Source organism: Dipodomys merriami, unplaced genomic scaffold (assembly GCF_024711535.1).
Source record: "Dipodomys merriami isolate MVZ:Mamm:240054 unplaced genomic scaffold, mDipMer1.0.p SCAF_14, whole genome shotgun sequence".
Classification (NCBI taxonomy): domain Eukaryota; kingdom Metazoa; phylum Chordata; class Mammalia; order Rodentia; family Heteromyidae; genus Dipodomys; species Dipodomys merriami.
In genome coordinates, this window is record NW_027202715.1 from 12394273 (window position 1) to 12421026 (window position 26754).

The following is a 26754-nucleotide window of genomic DNA, read 5'->3' on the forward strand; positions in this document are numbered from 1 at the left end:
TTTGGTGATGGTAGAAGTGTCTGAAGAAAACTTGTATGGGTCTGTATCTTGGCTTGGGTGGTGATTATACCATTGTATAAAATTATCTAAACTCAGGAAATGAACACACTAAATAAGCATTTTATTTTATGAATGTCAATTTTATGTATGCCATTTTATTTTATTCATGTCAATTGTATTTGTGTTTGTATCCTTTAATCTTTCCTCCTAACATATAGTAGATGCTACAACAGTGTGCTGGCTTCCACAGAGTGTGTGCTTTGGGCTACAATCCACACTGGATGCTTTAGACTTGACACATCAGTAAACTCACATCTAATATTGCCAAGTATTTCTGAAGTTTCTCAGATAGTTCAGAAAGGTGACTTCACTAGCTCAAAGCCATGGATTAAATTAGGTTAAAAATAGAATTTAAACTCACATTTCCTAACTCCTAAGCAGAAATGGCTTGAAGTGCATTTCTTGAATGGATGAGTAAGTGAATAAATGAATGGATAAAGAAAAGAGAGCATCCAACCTGTAAATGGATAGAGTTCTTTCAGGTAGGTGCAAAAAGTATAGAAATGAAGAAGTGGTTAACCAAACAAGAGTGTGTGAGAAGGAAGGCAGCTTACAGAATCCCCAGTTCACACTGAAGACAAATATAGAGGATGCGTCTATAGGTATTGCTACATACCTATTGCTTTCCACCACAGAAAGCTTCCCACTCCCTCCCAGTTCCTTTTCTGAATGAGAACTTTATCTTTCCCATTATCTGAATCAGAGCTTTCTGGGTTTGTTGGTGGCAATGGTTTGGGCTTTAGTGAGTGTGTGTGTGTGTGTGTGTGTGTGTGTGTGTGTGTGTGTGTGTGTGTGTGTGTGTGTGTGTGTGTGTGTGTCTATCCTGAGGTTTGAACTCAGAGCCTATGCATTATCCCTGAGCTTTTTTGCTCAAGGCTAGTGTTCTACCACTTGAGCCACAGCTCTACTTTTGGCTTTTCTTTTTTAAATTGGAGATAAGAGTCTCATGGACATTCCTTCCCAGGCTGACTTTGAACTGTGATTCTCAGGTCTCAGCCTCCTGAGTAGCTATGATTAGAGGCATGAACCACTGGCACCTGAGGCCTTCTGATCTTTTAATCAAACATTTCAAAATTACTAGCCCATCTGCATCTTCATCTCCTTAGCATACTGAACAGTTAACGTGGTGCCTCATGTACAAACACCCCTTCCACCTTGATCATTCCAAAGAAAGGGGCTATAGAAGTTCCTCATCTTTCCATGGTCCTTCCACTAAAGACCACACTTTCTGTCACACAATATAGTCTCTGACTCAGCAGGGAGGGTTGTGCATTGATAGCAGCCCTCAACACAGAGCAGAAAGGAACAGGACAGGGACAAATGCAGGTGCTGAGAGAAGATGCCAAGGCAAGCATTAGATCAATGATGGAAATAAATAAGATTTGTGGGTCCAGCTTTTTTGTGCATTTGCATCCACATTTTATGACCCCAATAAGATTCACTGAGTGGAAAAAACCCACCTTCTGTGAAGACTACTGGCCTCTACATCTACTTCCTTCTGAAAAAAAAATACTATCTTTAGCCACAAGGTCTGAGACAAGCTACTCATCTATTTATTCAAAGAGCTCAATGAGCTGTAAAGATTGACATTTAAACTATTAACACTATATTCTATTTGACAATGTTATTAAATATTAGGTCTGATTTATGAAAAGGCTTAATCATTTTGCAGTCCAGGTCAGTCCTGGCACTGCACAGAAATCGGGCTATGTGAGATGTTCCTTGGCGGAGTTCATCAAGCCTAAGAAAAGAAAAAACAATCCCACTAGCAACATTAAAGTCTCACTTCATGGAACACAGTTATTATCATATAAATTTGAACCACTTGCCAGCTCAGCTCTGTATCTCAAAGTTTTCTCCAATTGATAATTTTAATAGTATGGAAATAATAAATAAATAAAATCACAATCCTAAATAATCTTTGCTGTGACACATGGAAGATGGGGGAAGTCTTTTAATAACTGAGGTCAGGCATACATCTTGCTATGTGGGTGTGAAAGTATTAGATTAATAAAAAGCAGAAGTAAAAAGTGTGCACACGGGTAGAAAGGAACTGAGGAATAAAAATGGCAATATTAGCTTGCACTAGAGGCAATGTGGGTGTGAGGTTTTGATGGTTGGGCCACTGGTCTGTGTGACCTTGGGCAAGTCAATCTCCAAGATCAATTTCTATTATGGAGATATAATCATGAAGATGTCTGTTTAGGAAGAAAGCAGTAATTCATGTAAGTAATTTGGCACTGTGCCTCAGACACAGAGGGAAAGCTAGATCCGGCCAGGACAAAAGCTGAGCCCCAGAATGATCCTAGGCCACCAGCGTCAGACCTGGAATGGACAACACAAGACATTGAATGATGCAGGGCTAAAAGAGGAGCTACTAGAGGTGTCTAGGAGCTAGGAGATGTTCCAGAGCAGGATGACAAGTGATTGGAAATACCTATGGATTAGTAGATGGTGCAGGTCCAGAAGGTGAGTTACTACAAGATTGCTCAGAAGATAAGCTTCTATAGGAACATGAGTCACTAGAGAGTACACTAGAGGATGAGCTAGTGTGGGTGTCTATGGGCTACTAGATGATCTACAACAAGAAAATAAGTCATTAAAGCTACCTTTCAGCTAAATAGTGCAACACAAGACAAATGATTACAACAGTGTATGTGTTACTAGATGGTACAGAGCAGGAAGATGAGTGACTAGAAGTGCTTATGGGCTACTAGACTGTACAGAACTGGAGGATGAGCTAGTGAAGGAACCTACAAATGACTACATGTTGTAGGACAAGAGAATGAGCTACTATAGGTCCCTAAAAGTTACTAGATGAACAGAGCTAGAGGATGAGCTGCTAGGGGTGTTTATGGGCTATTAGGTGCTGCAGAGCTCTGTTTTAAACCAATTTGCATTCAACCTTTTTCTATAAAAGGATAGATAACAAAAATGTTTAGAAGGCCATCCGGTCTCTGTCACTCCACTCTGTTGTGGGAAAGCAGAAATAAATGCTATATAAGTGAACAGATAAGAGTTGTTTTCCAATAAAACTTCACAAAACCAAATTTGAACCATGGACCTAGTTGGCCATGTTCTTGATCCAGTCTTTCTTGTGTCCGTTAGACACACATGGCTATGTGGAATGGAGACAGTCAAGATCTGTGGCATGTTACTCAGGACCAAAAGGACTTTTCTCACCAAGAGAAAAGATCCCTGAACCTTTTTGTTTCTCTTTATTTTTCTATCCCCTACTCTAAGAAAGATAACTTGCTGACTGAGAGCAGGCACTATACTTTCCATGTATCTTTCTCTGCTTTGTCAGAAAGCAAACAGATGACTTACATGGGAAGAATGCTGTATTTATTGAGACATACTGGGTGACAGACAGGTTGCATAAAAAGCATTTGTTGCAGTCTCTTAGAAAATAAAAACTCATTGTTAAAATGGGTCAACCTGTATCCTTGTTTCAGCATTTTGTTATTTCCCTTCCCCTCCCCAAATTAGGAAAATGTATAAACAAGATGCAGGGCATCAGAATCAAATACAATGAAAAAAGGGGTTAAAGACACTATGTTGCAAATGAACTTCACAGCTTGGGGGGTGGGGGTGGGGAGGGAGGAGTTGGGGAAGTGGAGAGGGAAGGGTTGGTAGGGAAAAAACAAAGGAGGAGGTAACAATATTGGATAGGAAATGTACTCATCCTTTTACTCATGTAACTGTAACCCCTCTGTACAGTATCCTCACAATAAAATATATATACTTTAAAAAAAGAAAAGAAAAACTCTCTCTCCTTCCAGGTCCCATCTTGAATTTTTTTTTACCAGGACCCCATAAGCTCTGCCTTTCTCCCTGTCTCAATAGCACTGTGGGAAAGCGATGGAGTCAGGGAGTAGAACAAGCATGATACAACCTTCTTCCTCTTCAGCTACTGTAGAAAAGTGATCACTCCTCACTAAGCCATATTCCACTTACATTGGTTTCGCGCCATTAAAAGCTACAGTAATGGTGAATAAGAAATAATAGCAGCTTTCCAAGGTTATGCAGATACCAAACTCCTTGACTTTAGTAGCAATTAGCCATTGTTCCACTACCATGCACTTTCTGAAATGGAGCTGGAGTCATCAAAGAGCAACTGAACATTATAAATATAATTGTTCTTCCATGGCTAAAGAAGATTCCAGGAGTCACTAGCTGGGTATTCTTTGCCTTTGCCAGGCTGTCTAAACTGCTTGTGTTTAGGAATAGAAGCAGTTGCTCTCATCTGGCTGTTAGGTACCAGTGCATAGTTCCCTACTTGCCTGTTTTTTTCTCATTATTTCTGGATGTAAGGCATGGTCATCACTTAGGAGATGACCATACACAGCCTGGTGCACCTGTGCATCCTGGACTCCATGTTGCTGGATCTGTTGCCAGGGGAGAAAGGGGGAGGAACAGCTCTATGGAGAGAAAGGAGGGTCTTAGTTCAGTCTAGCCACACAAATAGATGCAAGAAGGAAAATTGGAGAGTGAACCTGAGCTCTTCTTTTAAAAAAATGTAGCACACCTCGTTTTTCTGACAATACTATAAATTTAGGTTTATGACACTATTACAAAATCTTTAACATTTGTCTAGCACTGGCAGCCATTTTTTATTGGAGATTCAAATATAAAAGGGAAATGTGTGATCCTCCCTACCCAAAAGCAGCTTGGGAGTTTATAAATTGATGATTTCATAAAAGTAACAAATCCTATATTCTGAAAAATGATTAGATTATATACCATAGAAGAAATTGGCATTGATAAGGAATGCTTTATCTGGGTGCCGGTAGCTTACGCCTGTAATCCTAGCTACTCAGGAGGCTGAGATCTCACCTTGAGCTGAAGAGCTGGGGGATAGCACCCAAGCCCAGAGTTCAAGCCCCACAACCGACAAAAGAAAAAGGAATGCTTTATTTGACTCTTTCATTGATTGTTTGGTTTACAATTTGTTCTTACTCAGAACTATAAATGCCACCACTGAACACTTTCTGATGGGCCACCAATGGGTTATATCCAGAGTGAGAAGACATCTTCACAATGTCCAAGATGCTACTCCCTACAGTAGTAGAAGGTGTGTTTCAGCTATCTTGAGACACACCAGAACAGGCATGTAGACCATATCTTACAAAATTAAGAAGAGTGAGGGAAGGGGTGTGTAGGGGAGGGGTGGGTGAGAATGTTGAAAGGAATGACATCGATCTAGGTATATGGTATTCATAAACTGCGTTGTTAAATGACAACTCCTTTGTGCATCTACTAAAAGATAATAAAAAAGGAAGGAAGGAAGGAAGGAAGGAAGGAAGGAAGGAAGGAAGGAAGGAAGGAAGGAAGGAAGGAAGAAGGGAGGGAGGGAGGGAAAGAAGGAAGGAAGAAGGGAGGAAATGATATGAGTATGGAACCAACCTCTACCTGACTTAGTGTATATTTATTTGGAAGAATTGATGGATATACACAATGATATCAATTACAATCCTTGCTTTAGGACTTCTCTGCATTTGTTTGGGCATCTCTCTTTTACAATCAAGCCATTTACTAGTTAGTGTAATTAGAAATAAAAAATAAAATGGCAAATCTAAACCTTAGCATCGACTCTGATTTACATCCAACAATATGCTTCCCTTTTTCCCGTGGCTCCACGCCTCCCATCTGCAGCAACTACTAATGATGAGCCTTACATTTTATCATGACTTTGATGTGTATGCGAGGAGGTTTTATGCTTTTCAAAGAATATGATGCTGTTATCTTCTATTAGTTGACCCATATGAAATTGTCTACAATACTTTTATTTTGTCCAATAGTACTATGCTAAGATTTATCCATATTATTCAAGACAGTTGTAGTTCATGTATTTCATTGCAGGTATCTTTTTTTCTATCTTGTTAATGGTCATTGAGATTGTTTCCAGAGTTTAGCTCTACCAGCAATATCACTGTGGCCTTTCTTATCTCCAGGAGTGCTGACAGACAATTCTTCGAGGTAGATGCCCAGGAGTGGAATTGGTTGACCACAGGGTATGCAATGTCCCATTTTATAAGAGAATGACAAACTCTTTTCCAGAGTGGTTGTACTGAGTACACTCCCATCAGCAATTAAGCACCTGTTCCTCTATATCCTCTCCACCACCTCTCACTTTATGCCAGTCTAATTGGTAGAAAATGATATATCTTTATGGTCTTGATTTGCATTTCACAGATCACTAATGACTTTCAGCATCTCTTCCTATGATTACTGGCCGTATGTGCTGCCTCTTCTATAAAAGCTCTGTGCAAGCCTTTTGCCCATTTTTTCTAATAAATTGTTTGAGTTTTTCTTTGTGATTTGCTAAAGTTCATGATATCTTCTTGATATTAATTGGATATTGTTTGTATGTATTGTAACTATCCATTCTTTATGGGGTCTTTTGTTCATAAGAAATGCTTTGTGTAGCATTGTTAAAGTAGATTTTCATAAAATCTATTGTGGATAGTGCATTCATTTTTTTCTGAAAGACAAAGAAAGCTGGGAGAGGGAATTTGAAGGCCATGATACCCCTGCCTTGCACTTATAAAAGGCCCTAGCTTCATTATCTCCAAATGAGGTGACTCTCAACCACAAAAAATCCACTCTCAAGGATGAAAGATGGTCCTTAAGCTCAAGGCTGGAGCAAGCTAGATATTAAGGAGGTCTAATACATCTTGTAAGAAGATGATTATTTTAGCTAACTGTAAGCTGTCAAAATCTACCATATATGTTTTTAGGTATTTTAAGTCTTTAAGGATACCCTAAAATAAGAACTCACCTAGTTCTCGCTTAGCTCTGAGGTTCCAGAGAGTGACACATTCCATACATGCTGTTAAAGAGTGACAGAATTGGGATTCATACTGACCCATGTCTCTCTATTTAGGAGAGGACAACAAAGTCTCACCAGCAAATGACTGTGCATTCTCACATAGTTACTAGATGCTCACCCCACACAGGACCTGCAGGACTGAAGCTGTAATTGGCCCCAGATGTTTCTGAACTTCCCAGATGTGGGAGATCTCAGGGTTCTCTCTGGATAGCTATGAGTCCTATGGGGAATGGAGACACTTGTAGGTTTCTGAGACCTTATCCATCTGCAAGACAGTGAGCCTTCATGCCCCTGAACCTTTATCCCACCTCCAGGACACCCACTGCTCTAAGAAGATCAGCTAGGCAGTCCTAGAGCAGCCAGAGAGAGACATGCGCATAACGGGGCATAGTGAGGGTATACATTGGTTTTGCTTTGATTTTTTTACTCTGTGTGTATGTGTGTGTGTGTGTGTGTGTGTGTGTGTGTGTGTGTGTGTGTGTGTGTGTGTGTGAGAGAGAGAGAGAGAGAGAGAGAGAGAGAGAGAGAGAGAGAGGTCCAAGGCCTCGGCTTAATCTGCCTGCTCTTCCCTGAGCAGCATCCCTTTGGAAGTCAGAAGGTACCTAAGGCACAGTCTCTCTGATTCTGTATTAATGAGCTTTAGCAGAAAGATATGAGGACAGGTATGAGGCCTCATCTGTTGTATGGCTAGTGAAGACCTTCTCTCGTCTGTTGTATGGTTAGTGAAGACTTTCTCTCAATCTGTGGGCTTTCTATTTATCCTGCTAGCTACATCCTTTGCCATGTAGAAGCTCTGCAGTTTAATGTCAGCCCATTTATCCAGCCTTTCTTTGATTAGTTGTGTTTCTGGATCTCTATTTAGGAAGTTTCGACCTGTGCCAAGGAGTCCTAGTGTATCCTGTATATCCCTTTCTGTAATATTTTCAGGGTATCTGATCTTATATTAAAGTCTTTGATCCATTTGGTATTGATTCTGGTGCAGGGTGCTATATAAGGAACTAACTTCGGTTTTCTACATGTGTATAGCCAATTCTGCCAGCACCATTTGTTGAAGAGGCTGTCTTTCTTCTATCTAGTGTTTTTGGCTCCCTTATCAAAGATCTCATAGGTGTGTGAGCTCATTTCTGGGTCTTCAATTCTATTCCACTGGTCTTCAGGCCTGTTCCTGTGCTACTATCAAGCTGTTGTTGTTTTTTTTCATATAACTATGGTTTTATAATAAAGTTCAAAGTTTGGTATTGATATTCCTCCAGCACTGCTTTTTCCTGCTAAGTGAAGTAAGCCAGACCCCAAAAAACATAGGCTCCATAGTTTCCCTCATTTGTAATAATTAATATATGCCTAGGAAAGTCTTAGCAGAGGATCATAATAGCTCTATAGCTATGTACACATGACCATATAAAATGATGCGAATCAAAATGAACTCCACGATGCAGAAACAAGAGGTTTGTGGGATTTTTAGTGTACTGTTTGCAGTTATTGCTTTTTTCTTTCATTTTTTTCCCCTTTGGTTTATTCCTGGTTGTCACTGTTTTTTGATTTTGGTACTCTTGGTCTTGTATGTAAGTTTATCTGATTTGGGGAAGGTAGGGGAATCACAGAAATGGTAGGACAAAGGGCACACGAATGCAATAGCGATACTCACTAGACACAATGTTGGAAATTAACTTTACAATTTGGGGGGGGAGCCAGGCCAGGGGAGCGGGGGAGACAGAAAACAAGGAGAAAACAAGGGAGTGGGTAACACTATTTGAAAAGAAATGTACTCATTGCCTTACTTATATAACTGTAACCCCTCTGTATATCACTTTTACACTTAAAAGAAAAAAATAAGGTGTGAGGAAAGGTTACCTGGCCGATGCAGGGCTATTCCAAGGACTGGGAAGGTATCTCAGACCTCAAGGATGACCCCATCCATAGCCCTGTCTCAGCACATGTGCTCAAGCACCAATTCCTGCCTACCTTCCTGATGCCTTCTGAAGGGCTGGACACACAGTTGTCAGCTCCTCCATTCTTGCTGATGGCCTTCCAGAGCTCAGCAAATGTACTGTCCTGTTCCAGGGGGTTGGTTCCTTTAGCTCGGAAGTATTCATAGACAGCAGAGTCCCGAACAGTGCCGTAAGGCATCTCTACTTGCTTGGACAGATCCTGGAATGTCCTGAAATGCCAGAAAAAGACAAAGGGAAAAAAGCAACAAAGCATGAGTATACACTGCGGATTCCAAAGATGGAAATGGTCTATGAGCTCCTCCTCGGCTCCGAGTCCTACCCAGACAACAGCATGAGTCCCTCAGCCCAGAGTAGGTTTGTCATGCCTCTGCCTCCATCTGGCATAGCTAAGTTTCCTCAAGATGGCTAAACACACAGAACTAGCCTCTCCGCTGAGCTTGAGGGATTTAAGAGTAAATAATACAGGATTCATGGCCCTAGACATCTAGAATGATAATAAATTTATAATAATAATTACTGAAGGTTTTTGACTTGAACATTCACAGAGAATAGACAAGGAAATACTCATGTTGGCGAGATTGATGATGATGATGACAATGACTGACAGTGACTGGCCTCTGACACATGGCGGTAGTGCAAGACAAACTCAGAATAGGAGGACTGATCTATAGAATGGCATTCCGGAAAAGCTTTCGATGTTGGGGTTCCATTCGGTTGTTGATTTTTAGTACCAACCATCAACCAATTTACTTTAATTTGTGTGTGTGTGTGTGTGTGTGTGTGTGTGTGTATGTACTTGTCCTAGAGCTTGAACTCAGGGCTTGGCTACTGCCCCTGAGCTTTTGTGTTCAAGGCTAGCACTGTACCTCCATAGCTCCACTTCTGTTTTAGTGTTTAGTTGGACATAAGAGTCTCATGGACTTTCTGGCCCGGGCTGGCTTTGAAGCATTATCTTCCAATTTCAGCCACTTGAGTATTACAGGATTACAGGCATGAATTACTGGTACCTGAGTCATTTTTTAAAATTATAATCTAAGAAACCTGGAGTTTGACATGAAATCTCATGATTTTCAAGTTTGTTTGTTTTTTTAAATTTTAAATAGTTGTACAAATGGGTTGCCATTCAACAAGTCAGTTTATGAGTGCAATTCATCTCGGTCGATGTCAGCCTTTTCATTACTCTCCCCCATCTTTCCTAATCCCACCCATACCTTCATGTTACTGTAGCTCCAGTTTCATACGTATTCATTGAATATAATGACTGTATCTTTCCGCCTTTCCTCTCTCCATCCATTTGCCCAAATTTTGGAGAAAATTAAACTAAACACCTTTGAAAGCACTGGATTGATTGTATGTGGAAGAGGGGCAGGTAGTTCCAGCCTGATGCATGTTGGATAGATGATAGAGTGCCTCATGACAGCCTGTCAGCAGTCTGAGGACAGATATTAGAGCTGGGGAGAGAAATTTTATTTCAGAAGGAGACATGCAGGTGCATCTTGACTTATGATGGACATGTGTCCCAATACCACCCATCTTCTGTTGAATATATCATGAACCTGAGAATGCAAACATCATAGCTTAGCACTAGACTACCTGACATGTACAGATGCTAATCTCTAGTTGGACCAAATCATCCAACACAGAGCCTTCATTTGGGTTGAATATATTGTGTAATTTATTGAATACTTGTATTTAAATACAAACTGGCAGCATCACACGCTGAAGAATATGGTCTGTTCTGTCTCATGATCACATGACTTATTGAGGAGCTATGGTGGTGGCTGCCACCCAACATTATACAAGAGGAATGGGACTTAGATTCCTAGCCTAGAAGAGGCTTTTACTGAATGCTTAGTGTTATCATACTATCATAAAGAAAAAAAAAACCTGAACTTGGCTAGGCAGCTGCCAAAACAAAGAGAAGTATAATGTTAGCTACTCAAAGAATCACTAACATGGGAGGATCATGGTTCAAGGCCAGGCGAGGCAAAAGTTATTGACCCTCATCTCAATCAATAAGCTCTATGCGGTGGTGTGAGCCTATAATTCCAGCTATGCAGGATCCTCCCACAAGGAGCTGGACCTGGAAAATAATCAAAACAAAAATAAGATAAAATAAAATAAAATAAATCCACACTGGGAACATGGCTTAGCCCATTGAGAGAATGTAATAGTTCATATTTATAAAATTAAACAAAATCATGGTGGAGATTTAATCTCTAGATCCAGGCTGTAATCTAACCACTCTCTTTATTTATTTCTCTCCTAGAAAACTCAGTGTCTCATTTTTATCCCCCTACAGCTCTACACATGTCTCTCACTGAGTCACTATTTCCACAGAAAAATGATCTTCCCATCCTCATTTACACAACCTCCTTCTTCCAGGGTCTGGCAGTTGTCCCAACCCCCACACATCACAATTGCCAATCTTAAAATGAAAAATGCCACTCACAACTCATCTCTAGCACCGGGCCATGTTACTGCCTCTTCCTGGAATCCCTCCATCTCAACTGTACACCTGTACACCGTCACAAGCCACTTGAAAATCTATCTACCTGCTGCCTTTCCCTGTGAGAAGCCACCCCATTCCAGGCCTCTTGATACCACCTCTACATCTTGCAGGAATCCCTAGCAGCAGGCTTGCACAGAAGGCTCACCATTCAGTAGGAAGCACGCCAGAGCAAGGAAAAACATGAACTCTACCTTGCTTCCAAGGCCTACCATCATTCAGATGGAAGCCTTGGACAGGTTAGCTAATGCCTCAGTGTACCTCAGTTTCCAAATGTTTTACAAGTACTGGAGTTCGAGTTCACAACATTACACTTGCTCAGTTTGCTTGCTCAGCTGAGATTCTACCCCTTGCATTTTATTAGTTGACTCTAGAAATAGAATCTGGCAGATTTTTCTGCCCAGGTTGGCTTCAAACCATAATCCTCTAGATATCAGCCTCCTGAATAGCTAGGATTATAGTCATGAACCACAGGCTCCAGCAGTTTCCAAATCTTTAAAGTCAGGGCTGCAGCAGAACCTATAACAGAGAGTTACCAAGAGGAAGAAGTGGAGTATGCTCAGATCACAGAGCTGCACTTTATACAGTCAGTGCTCATGAACTGGAGGCAGTGATTCGGACCTGCCATTAAGTTTCTTGTCTCCATAGACTGTACAACATTGGAGGACAGGAGCTGAGGCAGCTGGGTTATCACCTGGGTGACCCTGGACTCAGGGCTGGCAGGGTCCTCATGGAGGGCCAGCAGGGAGTGCTTCCTGTCTAACTATGAAGACACATTTCCCAGCATTCCTCCAGTCTCTGCTACATGGCCCACAAACAGTTCAGGATTGATTTCAGTACATTGCAGATGAAAGGAAACATAAAATAACAAATTCAATGAAGAAATCTTCCTAATTATTGTTCATTATTTATATCTAATTGAAGCAAGATGTTCCTTTGCTTGAAGGGCCCCAAGGGTTGTAACTCTGTCATAATTTGCCTGTAATGAAAGGAAAGGGGAATCTTTTTTTTTTAACATCATTTTTATTTTTCTCATGGTAATACAAACAAACACAACGCTTTGATGAATGGGAAACATCAGGATGAATTACACAGTTGAATCTAAATACTGAACTACTCTAAATTACTGCTGTTTCCTTGAGTGCGGAATGAATATATGACTTCCAGGGAATGAGGCTCTCCTGTTTCATCCCCCCATTTGAAATGGAAATTTCCCCTCTGGTCCTGGTATTTATTCACAACCATGTCCATAGCCAAAGGTTCCTGACTAGCAGGAAGCCCGGATGTTTATGTTTATGTTCCAACATAGCTCACTGTCCTGCCCACAAAGCATCACTTTCAGCATTGGACTCCATGGCTTGACCCATCACCTCCCATAGCCATGAATCAGTGTGGAGATTTCCCCATCACAGTCGGATGGACACTGACAACAAAGAGTTTCAGCCTCACTACAGTGCCTGGTACATAGTAGGCACCATTGTCATTTTTCAAAGTGATTCAACCTCATAAAAAGGAGAGGCTAAGCCAAAGGGCCTAAATAATGGCACCTCAAAGCCACCATGGATCTCCTTGGGCAGTCATTCTCCTAGCAGAGTGCACCGTCCTGGAAGTGGCACAAAGGGAAGGAGAAAGGAGAGCAAGGACAGCCAGCCAGCAAGCTGCCAAGCCAACACTGGCAGTCAGTGGATGACAGATGTTGAAGCCAGATAGGGTGCCCATCTGAGAAAAGTCAAGAAAGCTTGTTATAGGAGTGAGCTGTCCTGGCAGCATAAGCAATATAGTATTCTTCTGAAGCCATGTTCTCCAGCAACAACTACTTACAGATGTTCAAGCACTGACACAACAGAGAGAAAAGGTATGCCCACCCATCACAGACAGGCTCTCGGTCAACCTACCATGCACCATGCACCTCAATAGTTGTAGAACCAGTTCTTTTCCCTTACAATTCTGAATGTCTAGTAGATAAGGCTTGTGTCACACAGAGCAAGTGATGAATCGTGAGCATCCTTCAGGGGTTTGCAGCAGGAGGTAAGTGAGAAGTAAACACACAGTGACCAAACAATGTGAGGGAGATAGAAAGACAGGTCCATAGGAGGGAGCCCAGAACCACAAAAGAGAAGCCATTAATCCAGGGCAGGACTAATGAAAGGCTTCTGGACAAGAAAGCCATACATATGCCAAATCATGAAGGATGGGTGAAGGCAGCTAGGTAGAGAACTAAGAGGTAAGGTTTTCTAGGGAGATAAGTGTTCAGCTGAGAAGGCTCTGCTGTGTGATATGAGGTCACTTGGGACACCCATGCAGGGCAACTTTTAGCTGTTAAAAAAGATGCGGGAGACTTAAACATGGTCTTTGAATGCTTCATCTGCTTCATCTGCTTGATTCATCCCAGCATCTCTCACAGTGATCCTAGAAGATGCAGTCTCAAGCATCCAAGAGGCCTTATAACTCACACTGCTCTTGCAGAATTGGGGAACATTGAGATCACAAACATATACCCAGCCCATAGCCAAATTTTAAGGAATGCCAGCTCTTCTCTTAGACTGCCAGTCAGCAGCTGAGAGGGCTGAATGAGTCCACATGAAGGAATTAAGGATACCACACTGGGGCGGTAAAACCTGAGTGGAAAAAGATGTGTGCAAGTACCGTGTCTCAGCTTCCAGTATTGTGTCATCAGACCCGGTGACTCCCTGGTAGGATCTGGGCGAATGTTCCTTATCAACAACTGATGGCCTTATCGACAGCACTGGGTTATGTTCCTAGAGTATCGATTGTGGTGGCCTAGGGTGAGCATGCAGACACCAAAACACCCAAGAAACTGCCTCAGAGAAGCCTTCCTAGGAAAGTAATAAGTGGCTGAACAAGGACTTGCTCAGAATAAATGGTCTTCAGAAACATTATCCCAGCTAGGCACCAGCAGCTCATGCCTGTAATCCTATCCAATCATGAGGCTGAGAGCCAAGGATTGCAATTTGAAGCCAGCCTAGGTAGGGAAGTTGGTGAGATTCATCTCCAACTAGGCAAAAAAAAAAACAACAAAACAAAACAACAAAAAAAATCAACCAAACAACAACAACAACAAAAAACCCAGAAGTGGAGCAGTACCTAAAGTGGTAGAGCATTAGCCTTGAGCACAAAAAGCTCAGGGAGAATGACTGGGCCCTGAATTAAAGCCCCAAGACTGGCAAGCACACATACATGCACATGTGCACGCACGCACACACACACACACACACACACACACACTCATCTCAAGGTTGTTTATCTGGTTTGGACTGACCAGAGAAGTCTGATAGTGTAAACATGGGTGCCTTGCAGCTTACTGCTAGCTCTGTTCATTATGAATCTTCTTCATCACTTTGGATTATGTTCTATGTTTGGCTCTTTCAATGGCAAAAGCCATACTCTCCTCCAAGCTTTGTGTTGAATCCCTTCTACTCAACTCTGCTTGGCTGATCCTGAGGTTGGGACCAGTGGGAGCTACTTTTCTGTAGGATTGCTAACTTGAAGGTCTTCTCTAGCTGTCACAACCTCTTCTTTAATCGTTTCTTATGAGCCTAGCACATTGTCTTATAAAAGGACTTTGCATAGGTCCCTGAGAGCAATTTCCTCCCTGCACACACACACACACACACACACACACACACACACACACACACACACACACACACACACAGACACACCCCTTTCAGAGACTCAGTGTCTCCTTCAGCCTTAGCCAAGGGCAGTACCCCCAATGTGACTCTACCCCCTTCTTCCCTACACCTTTGCTCCACAAATCAATCTTGCTACTTCTTAGATTCATTTTCATTAACAAAGAGATAAATTTGTTTGTGGCATGAGAAAAATCAATAATACAGAACTTATAAACCTATCTTTGTGTGTTAACGGAAGTATTTACATTGGCAATGGAGATAAATACACTTGCAACAAGAGAAGAATCAATATCTAGGATATGCAAAGCAGATTTCAACAACTGTGAGGATGTCATAGCCTAGGCCTGATAAATCTAAATTCAGAAGTCCTATTATTCTTCTTGAAGGAGAAAGGAAATTAGTGGAGTAGCCCATAGACACAAGAGGTGGGGACACTCATCCTTACAATGGGAAGCTGTCATGACTACAATGTGCAGATGCATCTGCTATCATTCCAAGAGTCTGGCTTCTCTGGCTTATATTTGAATCTGTGAGAGATGGTCCTGCGTCCAGGTTGCCTGACCAGGACTCTACACTGATTTCCAGACACTTCAACACCATGATATGCTCCTCCCTGCCCACTGCCCCGCCCCTTCTGGGCATCTTCTCCATGGCTTTCCCATATATCCCACATTTGAACCTTCTTCCAGACAGTACAAGCCTTTCTTAAGTCTTCTACTTTCATTCATTCATCATTGAACATCCTTCATTTCCAGATCATCTGCTTGTATCGAGTCCTACTTTGGGTCTAGGGATAGGAGGCACAATAAATAGGTCTTACTCTTTTTTTTTTTTTTTTTGTCGGTCATGGGGCTTGAAGTCTGGGCTTGGGCACTGTCCCTGCACTCTTCAGCTCAAGGCTAGCACTCTACCACTTGAGCCATAGCACCACTTCTGGTTTTCTAGTGGTTTATTGGAGATAAGAGTCTCACAGACTTTCCTGCCCGGGCTGGCTTTAAACCGTGATCCTCAGATCTCAGCTTCCTGAGTAGCTAGGATTACAGGCCCCGCTTAGGTCTTACTCTTGTAGCATTCATGTAGTAGAGATGGAGGGGGGAGGGGAAGGGAGGGAGAGAGAGAGAGAGAAAGAGAGAGAGAGAGAGAACAGTAGCATCATTCACAGCAAAGCAATAATACGTGATGTGTGGGTCAGTAACCTCTCCGGAAAGGAACAGACAGGGCACAGGCGGGTTCTGACAGCCCTAGGCCACTCTGTCACATGTCCTTTATTTTTGTAAAAATGTTCAAAGAGGTGAATGCAGTCTTAGCTTGCAGGTTGTGAGAAAACAGGCTGTGGGTTCTACGTGGCCTTTGGAGACATAGCCTGCTAACCTCTGATGTCATGTATAAAGTGAGGAAAATGCTAGGGAGATTAACAAAGCAGAGTACGAGTTACTGAAAACAAGGGAGGAAGTGATTTATTTGGGGAAAAAAAGCCAGGATGAACGTTGCGGTCATCAAAGTTCACATCTAGAGCCTGTGGCTCGTGTCTTTTCTTGCACTAGGCAGAGAGGAGTTGGGAGGCTAGAGTTCCTGAGAGACCGGTTGAGAGTGGCCGGAGAGAAAAGGCAGCAGGCAGCATAGCTGGGGAGTTGCTTGCCAGCTTCTATCCTCAAATCTTTCTTCAGGGCCTCCCAGAATGCCCGAAGGAAGCTGATGCCCTGGGCAACTGATACCCACAGCCCAGTCAGGTGGGAATTCTTAGAGTCAGCAGAGTGACTGTAGACCTGAATCACAGGTAGGGAAAAGCAACCCAGTAGCCCTGTATATACCTTATATACTATATACTCTTGGTATATACTATAATTTTTAATCTCTTGTTGTAACTATCAGATAAATGAGACTTTATCACAAGTATGTAAATATGCATAGGGAAAATGGTATATGGAGTTTGATAAATATGGATTTCAGGCATACACTATGAATTTTAGAGCTTACTCTTTCAGGTTAGAGCATAACATTATATTATCAACATCGAAAGATGTCCTACATAAATTGCTAAGGAAAAAAGAAAAAGAATAATACCTAAACACATTTGTACATAATATCTATTTTCATTCTTAGAAGAAACAACCCTTAATATTATAAATAAATATAAAGCCAAAAAATAGGAGGAAGAGGCAGGCAACAGTTATAAAATTTCTGCTTCTTTGAAATGTGCTTCTTTGCAATTTGCATTTTTATGCTGTTGTAGACACAAATGGTCTGAATGATGTTAACAAGTCCTTTGCTAAAAAAAAAAAAAAAAGTCCTTTACTAGACAAGTGTGTCAGTTCTGGTCTTGAGAACTTAGCCTGTTCTCTACTCTCCTCTGTGTTTACCTAGGCCTGGGTCAGCCCTTCAGTGAGCTGAGATCTGGAAAATGAGACTCCTTCCGTCCTTGTACCTTCAACTACTTGCCCTGCTAGCTAGAAGTACAATGAGTTCTCCAGGACCGGGATAATTATATCTTTAGTTACCAGACTGACACACCAGGACAAACTCATAGGGCCCAAAGGCCAACCCCAGAACCCAGAAGTCAGGACTGAGGAGTTCTTATGCCCAGCAGACTAAACATTTCCTCACTTCTGAATCTTCATCTTGGATTCAACCAGGCCTGGTGCCCTGGCCTCAAGACAGATCAGGGTAGATGGACATGAATCTTTAGAAAGTGGGCAAATGATTCCTGTGTTTTCTTTTTGTGAGACTCAACTTGCATCTTGGAAGTGAGAAAGGGTCCTGGACTATAGCAGAAGCTCAACATCTACACTCTTGACTACATTGAATGCGGGTGATTCGACTACCATTACAAAGGAGGCTCTACACTGATACTTATGTTCTCCAATTTTGCTGCTCCCTCATTGTCATAGCCTACTTTGCTCATAGGGCACTACCAGCCTGAAGACCTCTTGTTTTGTCAACAACCCCCTGCCTCCCAGCCTCCCATCGGCACTCAGGCACAGTATCTTCTCATTATAAGGACTCAGCTCAGCACTAAAGTCCTATAGATGAAATGAATTTATGATGGATCCATGCCCAGGAAGGAAAGGAAGACAGAAAGAAGGGGAAGAAAGAGAAGTAAAAAAGAAAGGAAGAATACCAAGGGAGGGGAGAGATGGAACAGAGAGAGGGAGGAAAGAGAAAAGGAGAAAGGAGGAGGCAGGGAGAGGAAGGAGAGAGAGGAAGAAGATTCCCAACTCAGATATAGACTCCCTGGGGCATGACTTGTGACAGCCTCTGGATCAGCACACCCATAAATGGTGTTACAGATAGACAGCAGGCACCCAGTTCATGTTTTCTAGCACAATCGATTCTGGTTTACACAAACTTTGTCTTTCTAGCTGACTAGCTGAATGTCACTGAGACAGGGAAGGGAGTCAAGCTGGAGACCAGCATGTTGATGGCTCTAATATTAGAATCACTAACATCAGCCTTCAAGTGGTCCCTTGATACTGACTGGCAGTCTTCTAAATTTCCCTATGCAATTCATGACTCTTAAAAATGGCCTGCTTATTGCTTCCTAAAAAGGGAGAAGTCATCAGTAAAGAACTTTGCCTTTCTAATGAGCTTGCTATTCAAAACAACGGTATATCTGCTGCTAGCCTCTTTTCACTTTGTCATTTCTTTTTTGCCTGTCCTGGGGCTTTTGCTCTTATCCCTGAGATTCTTTTTGCCCAAGGTTAGCACTTTACTATTTGAGCCACAAAACCACTACTAGCATTTTGGCAGCTAATTGTAGTTAAGAGTCTCACAGACTTGCCTGCCCTGGGAGGCATCTGTGATCCTTAGATCTCAACCTCCTGAGTAGCTAGGATTACAGGCAGAAGCCACCAGCACCCAGCTGCCTGGCCTCCTTTTAAACTAGAGGTTCTACCCATTCATCTCTTGTATCTGAGTTTTCCTGCCTTCTCAAAGCACTCTGTTCTTCTAGCTGTCACTTCTATTTCCTACTCAGGAGGCTGAGACCTTAGGATCATAGTTTAAAACCAGCCTGAGCAGGAAAGTCCTTGAGATACTTATCTTTAATTAATCACCAAACAAAGCAAAATCTAGCAGTGGAGCTGTGGCTCAAGCGGTGGTGTGCTAGCCATGAGCACAAAAAATCTTAGGGATAGGCCCTGATTTCAAACCCCAGGACTTGCATATATATTTACGTACATACATACATACACACATACATAAAACCCATTGATATTACATCCTCCTCCAACCACCCCCCTTACCAATGAAAGAGTTATCTTTCATTATCTTCCTCATTATGGTAGTACCATTTCTTATGATCCTGCCTTAAGTTGTCAGTCTACCACTGAATGGAAGCTGCCTTGCCCAGGTCATTACTGATCTCCCTAATAATGAGCCAATACCCAACCTTCACTCTGTCCCCTAACAGCAGCAGTTGAAAAATCCATCATTCTGTCCTCCTTTTTTAAAAAAAACATATTGGTGCTGGGACTTAAATTCAGTGTATATTGCTCTTACTTAGCAAGATTCAAAGCTGACACTATACCACATATGCCACACCTCCACTTCTGACTTTTTGTTGAGATAAGAGTCTCTCAGAATTTACGCCTGGGCTAACTTCAATCCTTGGTCCTCCTCAGATCTCAGGATCCTAAGTAGCTAGGATTATAGGCATGAGCCACCAGTGCCAGACTACTCTGTCCTTCAAGCCCTAAGATATCACTTACTTTTTTAGCCCTTCTCTTATCTATGGGCACTTCCTCATTCATCTCATTTTTAAATTCTTTTCCATAGACTTTGAGTTGGGGTTTCCTAGGGGTATGGCCTCTGAATCTTTTCTCTGGTGACAACATTTTTGCAATATTTCATGGAGACTCTTAGCTGGAGACACGCCTCAGTATTTTTGATTTCTACTCCCATTGGCTCCAGGCAGCTGCCAACTTACAGCCCCATCTGGATAGCTAATAGATCCCTAGACTAAATATAATTAAAACTACATACCCCATAACAATGCTCGACAAGAAATGTACTCATCTTACTGATATAACTGTAATCTCTCTGTACAGCATCTTTACAAGAAAATAAAATTTAAAAAAATTACATACCCCCCAAACCCAGACCCAACCCTGTTCCTCTCTTAGTTTTCCCATCTCAGCCAAACACTGTTCTATTCTGCTATTCTTTGAGTTGCTGTGGCCAAAAGCTTTAGAATTACTGCCATTCCTCTCTTTTTGCATGTTTCACATAAAATTTTCATCATATGTAATCTCTTCTAGATCAGTCTAGAATGTAACAGCTTCCACTCTCCTTCACTGACAATCACTCAATATCTTTCTGGATATTGAGATAATTTTCTCTAAAACTCTGTCTGCTTCCACTTCCTTTTTTCTTTGTGCCAGTGTTGGGGGCCAGGCACTATTCCTGAGCATTTTTGCTCAAGGCTAGTACTCTACTATTTGAGTCACAGCTCCACTTTCGACTATTTTGGGTGGTTAATTTGGAGTCTCATAGACTTTATGTCCAGGTTGGCCTCAAACTGTGATTCTCAGATCTCACCCTCCCTAGTAGCTAGGATTTATAGGCATGAGCCACTGGCACCTAATTTGCTTTTAATTCTTTTTTAATATATATTTTTATTGTAAAGATACTGTACAGAGGGGTTACAGTTACATGAGCAAGGTAATGAGTACATTTCTTATTGAGCTGGGGAACAAGCAAAACAACTCTTTTAGAATTTACCCCTGGCTGGGCCACCTCGCTGTTAAAAACACTCCTGTGACAATTCATCTCTCAAAGGAATATCAAAAATTTCTCAATGGCCTCAAAAGTCTTAATGACCTATGTGACAATTCATCTCTCAAAGGAATATCAAAATTTTCTCAATGGCCTCAAAAGTCTTAATGACCTAGATCCCAGTGCCTCTATTGTCACACACCCATCCCCCCCCCCCGTCTTCCTTACTTGGAATATTCATAGCGGCATTTTACCATCAGCTTGGTATACCCTTCCCTCAGTTCTCTAGTTGACTCCGTCTCTGTGTCTTAACTGATTAGATGTCATGCTCTCCAGGAGGCCTTTGTTATAACTCTGTATAAAATACCACCCCTTTTGAATTATCTGGTAAAATAAAAATAATCCAAGCTGACATGTATGACTGCATTCTGTCACTTCTCCTCTTGTTGTTATAGTACCAGTGTTTGCAACTTTGACCAACTCCCCTCATTCATCTGGATGGAGAGATTTTTTCCAGGAATGGGGGGTTTTGAGCACTAAAGGAATGTTCCAGCCAAATGGAAACAATTTGTTCCCTACATGACATTGTCATGAACATGGGTGGTATGTATGAATCATACAATGTAAATTAGCCTTTTCTTGCCTTTCAGAAATTCTATTGGAAAAAGTGTTCATCTGGGGATGACCAGTCTTGTTTCAGGACCATAGCTGAATGGATAATCTTTGAGATCCAGCTTCCTTGTGGACCTAATGGTAATGGGCTTCCACTAGCTGAGAGCACTCCCCTGGGATGCCGCTATTGTCGGCTCCTGCATTCCTGACACTCAGTGAGTGCGCTCCACAAGCATCCCTGCCAGCCGCCAGTACCTCCATGCCAAGAACATGCTGGCTCCCAGCTCTCAACACCCGCAAATATTTGCTGCCACAAATCAATACAAAAGCAGGATGCACCATTAACCTTTAATATATCAGTGCTGGGGCTCTTAATCCATTATGAGGCTGCCATAAATGTGACTGAAATGCAAATCAGAGTGTCTACCCTCTTGGAGGCTGTGAAGATGACTTCTCTCTGCCTAGGTACAGCCTGCTCCTTCTTCTACTCCAGAGCAACACCAGGAGTACAAGGCTCTTCTCTCCCCATTAGGTTCCTTCCCTATTTTCCTTCTTTGCAAGTGTCTGGGCCCCTCTACTATGTCTGCTTCCTTGTCAGTCACTTAACACACTAGAAAAAGGATACAATACTACTAACTCTCAGACTCTGCTTATACTTCATTTGTATTGCTTCATTTAACCTTGGCAATAAGCCTTTCATAAAGTTATTACCCTTCCCATCCCATTTCACAAATGAAGAATCAGAGGCTCAGAGTGATTAAGACATAGACAGTTATAGGAAGCATAAGTCAAGAAGATGTCTTCATACCCAGAAAGACTTGATACAAAGATGTAGACACTTCAGTATCATTCCAGAGTGATAGGAAGTAGCTAAGTTTTGTGTATGGATTAATAAAGTGCACAGGCAATTAAAAACATCATGCAAAATGCACTTGTGAAGCTAGGCACCAGAGGCTCATGCCTATAACCCTAGCCATTCAGGATGCTAAATTTGAGTCTCTAGGTTTGTAGTCACCCTAGGCAAGAAAGTCCATGAGACTCTCATTTCCAATTACTCAGCAAAATACTAGAAGTGGAGCTATGACTTAAATGGCAGAGTGATATCCTTGAGTGCAAACAGCCAAGGGACAGTGCCTAGGCCCTGAGCTCAAGCTCCAGTACTGGCACAAAAATACATTGCTACAATTGTGCACACTGCCATGGGGTCATGATACAGAACACATTCCAGCTTGGGGCATTAGGGGTGGGAGCAAAAGGAGAAAGGAGAAGGTTCATGAGAAAAGTGAGGCCAAAGCTGAGGCTGCAGAACAAAGACTGATGCATAGAGAAGAAAAAGTGAAGATGTTCTGGACCAAAGCAAAAGTATTTTCAAATTACAGATGTGTGAAAGAGACAGTGAAACCGTCTGGGAACTACTATTGTTTTAAAGGATGGGCAGAAAAGGCAAATAACTAAGAAGTATAACCGATAAGACCAAGAAAAAACAATTATCCATAAATTACTTAGAGGATAATTATAATGGAACTGTAGAAGCACAATGATGCTGAGAAAATGATTAACTGTCCATGTACCCTAAAATCAGGGGCCAGAGAACTGAGAGATGAGCAGGCTTGTCCTGTATATTGGACAGATCTGCAGAAAGCACATCACATGCTGTCTGTCTGTCTATTGTCTGTCTATCTATCTATCTATCTATCTATCTATCTATCTATCTATCTATCTATCCATCTAGTGCCTGTCCTGGGACTTGAACTCAAGGCCTGGATGCTGTCCTTTAGCTTTTTTACGTAAGGCTGGTGTTCTACCACTTGAGCCACAAATACCTCCACTTCCAAAATTTTTTGGTGGTTAATTAGAGATAAGAGTCTATCCTGTATGTAAGTTTATCTGATTGGGGGAGGTGAAGGGAAAACATAGAAACAGTGGGACAAAATGAATTCATGCAGCAGTGAGAGTCACTAGACACTATGTTGGAAATGAACTATACAACTTATGAGGAAGGGAGTTGGGAGGGGGGAAAACTGGGAGAAAATGAGGGAAAGGGTGACACTGTTCAAAAAGAAATATATTTATTACCTGATTTAATGTGACTGTAACCTCTCTTTATATCACTTTGACAATAAACATTTAAAAAAAAAAAACAAATGAGTCTCACAGACATTACTGCCAGGGCTGGCTTCAAATCACAATCCTCAGTCTCTTATGTAGCTTATGGTGTGAGCCACCAGCACCCAACTGACATGTATTTTAGTGTGCATGTATATGTACATGTGCACACACACAAGTTAAATCCTAGGTACGTGCATGCACACAAGTTTAGGCCTGAGTACAAGCATGTGCTCGTGACTCAGGGCAGGAAGAGGAGCATATTGTTAGAGTGCCCAGATACCCAGACTAAGGGATGTCATTCACTATGACAAATTCCAGAACACTTTGGATTCCTCAGTGTGAGCTAGAGGACCAACTATAGGCAGATTCCTATGACAGATAAACCAGCCAATGCAGCCGGAGTAGGGAATGTAACTTGAGAGACAACCACTTGCTCCAGCTTTTACACAAGTCTGGGTCATCAAAACTGTCTGTGCAAGAAAACACATTGAGTCCCTTCCTTTGTGGCAAAGTCAAAGGGGAAAAAATACTAGCACAAATGGGCCTATTATTGAACAATGTGCAACCAGCTATAATTACATGTGAAACTATGAGATGCTAGCCATTCCAAATCAGTTTACAGAAAAAAAAACTATCACTTTAGCAAGAATAAAGACTGATAGAAAAGTTAGGAAAGAGTTGGGAAGAGAAGGTATGTTTATTGTTGATAGGTCTCTTTTGAATCCAGAGGAAAGAAGGAATCCAACTTTGGGCAAAGAGCTGTGCAATCAATGGACTCTTTAGTAAGTTAATCTTTCTACCTTATGGATGACAAAGTTTTGAGATTTGTAATTGGCCCATGCCAGAAAAAGGTTGAGATTGCTTATCAATTTAATTCCCAGCATTCTCAGACCTGCATCTCTAAGATACCTCAAAGATGATCTCAAACCAGCTCCAAAGAGAGATGATACCCATTTTATGGAACTTTTGGCCAATTTTCTCTTGGACAAATTTCTTTAGGCATCATTAACAATGCCAGGTGCCAACCAGATCACCCTAGGAGCCCCATAAGCCAGCCCTATCCTGGCACTGTATTCAGCCAATGACATGGGCTGTATGCACATTTCAGGCAGGCATCACTGGCATCTGCCTGTGCCCTGTCAAAACAGCACAGGCTATAGCTGCACTGAGTTGCTGGCAGGATGAAGCATGGGCACATTTCTTGTTCTCTTGGATGATTATTCATCCCATTAACTTCTTAGGGTTTGGGTGAGACACTGGGGATAACTCTGCCAGTGTTCAGTAGCAGACTGTCTGATGGAAGTAGAACACCCAGTGACGAAGTTGAGCACTAGTGGCACACAGCTGTAATCCTAGCTCCTCAGAAGGCTGAGCTCTAAGGATCAATATCCAAGCTAGTTTGGACAGGAAAGTCTGTGAAAATCTTATCTCCAACAAACCACCAAAAAGCTGAAAGTAGAGCTGTGGCTCAAGTGGTAAAGCACCAGCCTTGAGTGAAAAAGCTAAAGGATAGTGCACAGGCCCTGAGTTCAAGTCCCACTATACCCCAAAAAACAAACCCATCTAGCTCTTGATCTAGATAAGCCACCATGGAAAGAATTTTTTTAATTATTTTTAATTACATATTTATTTGTAAATATAATGAATCCTGATCAATGACACTTTTTTATCATCTCTCCCATCCATGAAACTCAACTCCTCCCCCTCAATTTTCCTAGTTTCATTAGATATGCATTGAAAATTATGACTTCAGGGGGCTGGGAAGGTAGAGCACTTGCCTTGCATGCATGAGGTCCTGTGTTTGATTCCTCAGCACCACATAAGCAAAAAGAAAAAAGCCGGAAGTGGCACTGTGTCTCAAGTGGTAGAGTGGTAGCCTTGAGCTGAAGAGCTGAGGGACAGCGTCCAGGCCTAGAGTTTAGGCTCCACAACTGGACCCCCCCCAAAAAAAGAAAGAAAATTATGACTTCATTCACCTCCTCCCCACCTTTCAATTGCCAGTTTCTTCATATTCATTTTATTGTACTGTTAGGTTTTCTAAAGAATTATACCATTTACAGTCTTTCTTACATATACTGTTCTTTGTGCAATATGTTTATATATATGTGCAAAAACCCTGTATATGTTTACTTGTTTTTTTTGTACATTTTTTATTGTAAAAATGCTGGCAGAGGGGTTACAGTTACATGAGCAAGGTAATGAGTACATTTCCTATTGAGGATTGTTGCCTCCTCCTTTGTTTTCCCCGTAACATCCCTTTGCTCCCACCTCATCCTGCACTAGAATCAACTCCAAATGGATCAAAGACCTCAGAGTCAAAGCAGACACTCTGAAAACCTTACAGGACAGAATAGGAGAAACATTAGGTCTCCTTGGCACAGGCTAAAGTTTTCTTACTAGATCCCCAGAAACACAATAAATCAAAGAATGGTTGGACAAATGGGGTTGCATGAAGCTGCAGAGCTTCTGCATGGCAAAGGACATAGCTAGCAAGATCAATAGAAAGCCCACGGATTGGGAGAAGATTCTCACTAGCCATACAATGGATAAGGGTCTCATATCTAAAATATATTTGGAACTCAAAAAATTAAATCACCAAACAAATCCTCAAAGAAGCAACAGCCCAATATATAAGTGGGCTAAAGACATAAAGAGAAACTCCTCTGAACAAGAAATAAGAATGGCCAACAGACACATGAAGAAATGTTCAACCTCTCTAGCCATAAAAGAAATGCAAATCAAAACAACATTGAGATTCCACCTCACCCCAGTTAGAATGGCTATAATCAAGAACTCTAATAACAACAGATGCTGGAGGGGATGTGGACAGAAGGGAACCCTACTGCATTGTTGATGGGAGTGTAAACTTGTTCAACCACTTTGGAAAGCAGTATGGAGGTTCCTCAAAAGACTCCACACAGAGCTCCCCTATGACCCAGCAATCCCACTTTTGGGCATTTACCCAAATGATCACAAACAAGGCCATACTAAGGCTACCAATCCAACTATGTTTATTGCAGCATTATTTACCATAGCTAAGATATGAAACCAACCCAGATGCCCATCAGTAGATGAATGGATCAAGAAAATGTGATCTATCTATCTATCTATCTATCTATCTATCTATCTATCTATCTATCTATCTCTATCTATCTCTATCTCTATCTCTATCTATCTATCTATCTATCTATCTATCTATCTATCTATCTCTATCTCTATCTATCTCTATCTATCTATCTATCTATCTATCTATCTATCTATCTATCTATCTATCTATCTACACAATGGAATTCTATACCTCCATCAGAAAGAATA

At 41.6% G+C, this 26754-nt stretch overlaps 1 protein-coding gene across 2 annotated transcripts in view; it reads right to left on the reverse strand.

The window, feature by feature from the left end:
* The window catches only part of Grid1 (glutamate ionotropic receptor delta type subunit 1), a 762765-nt gene that overhangs the window by 45254 nt on the left and 690757 nt on the right, over window positions 1-26754 (reverse strand). For both annotated transcript variants that reach the window (XM_070020755.1, XM_070020756.1), the window contains exon 13: window positions 8855-9050. In XM_070020755.1, coding sequence (XP_069876856.1) covers window positions 8855-9050 — 196 coding nt within the window. The remainder of the gene's footprint in view (window positions 1-8854; window positions 9051-26754) is intronic.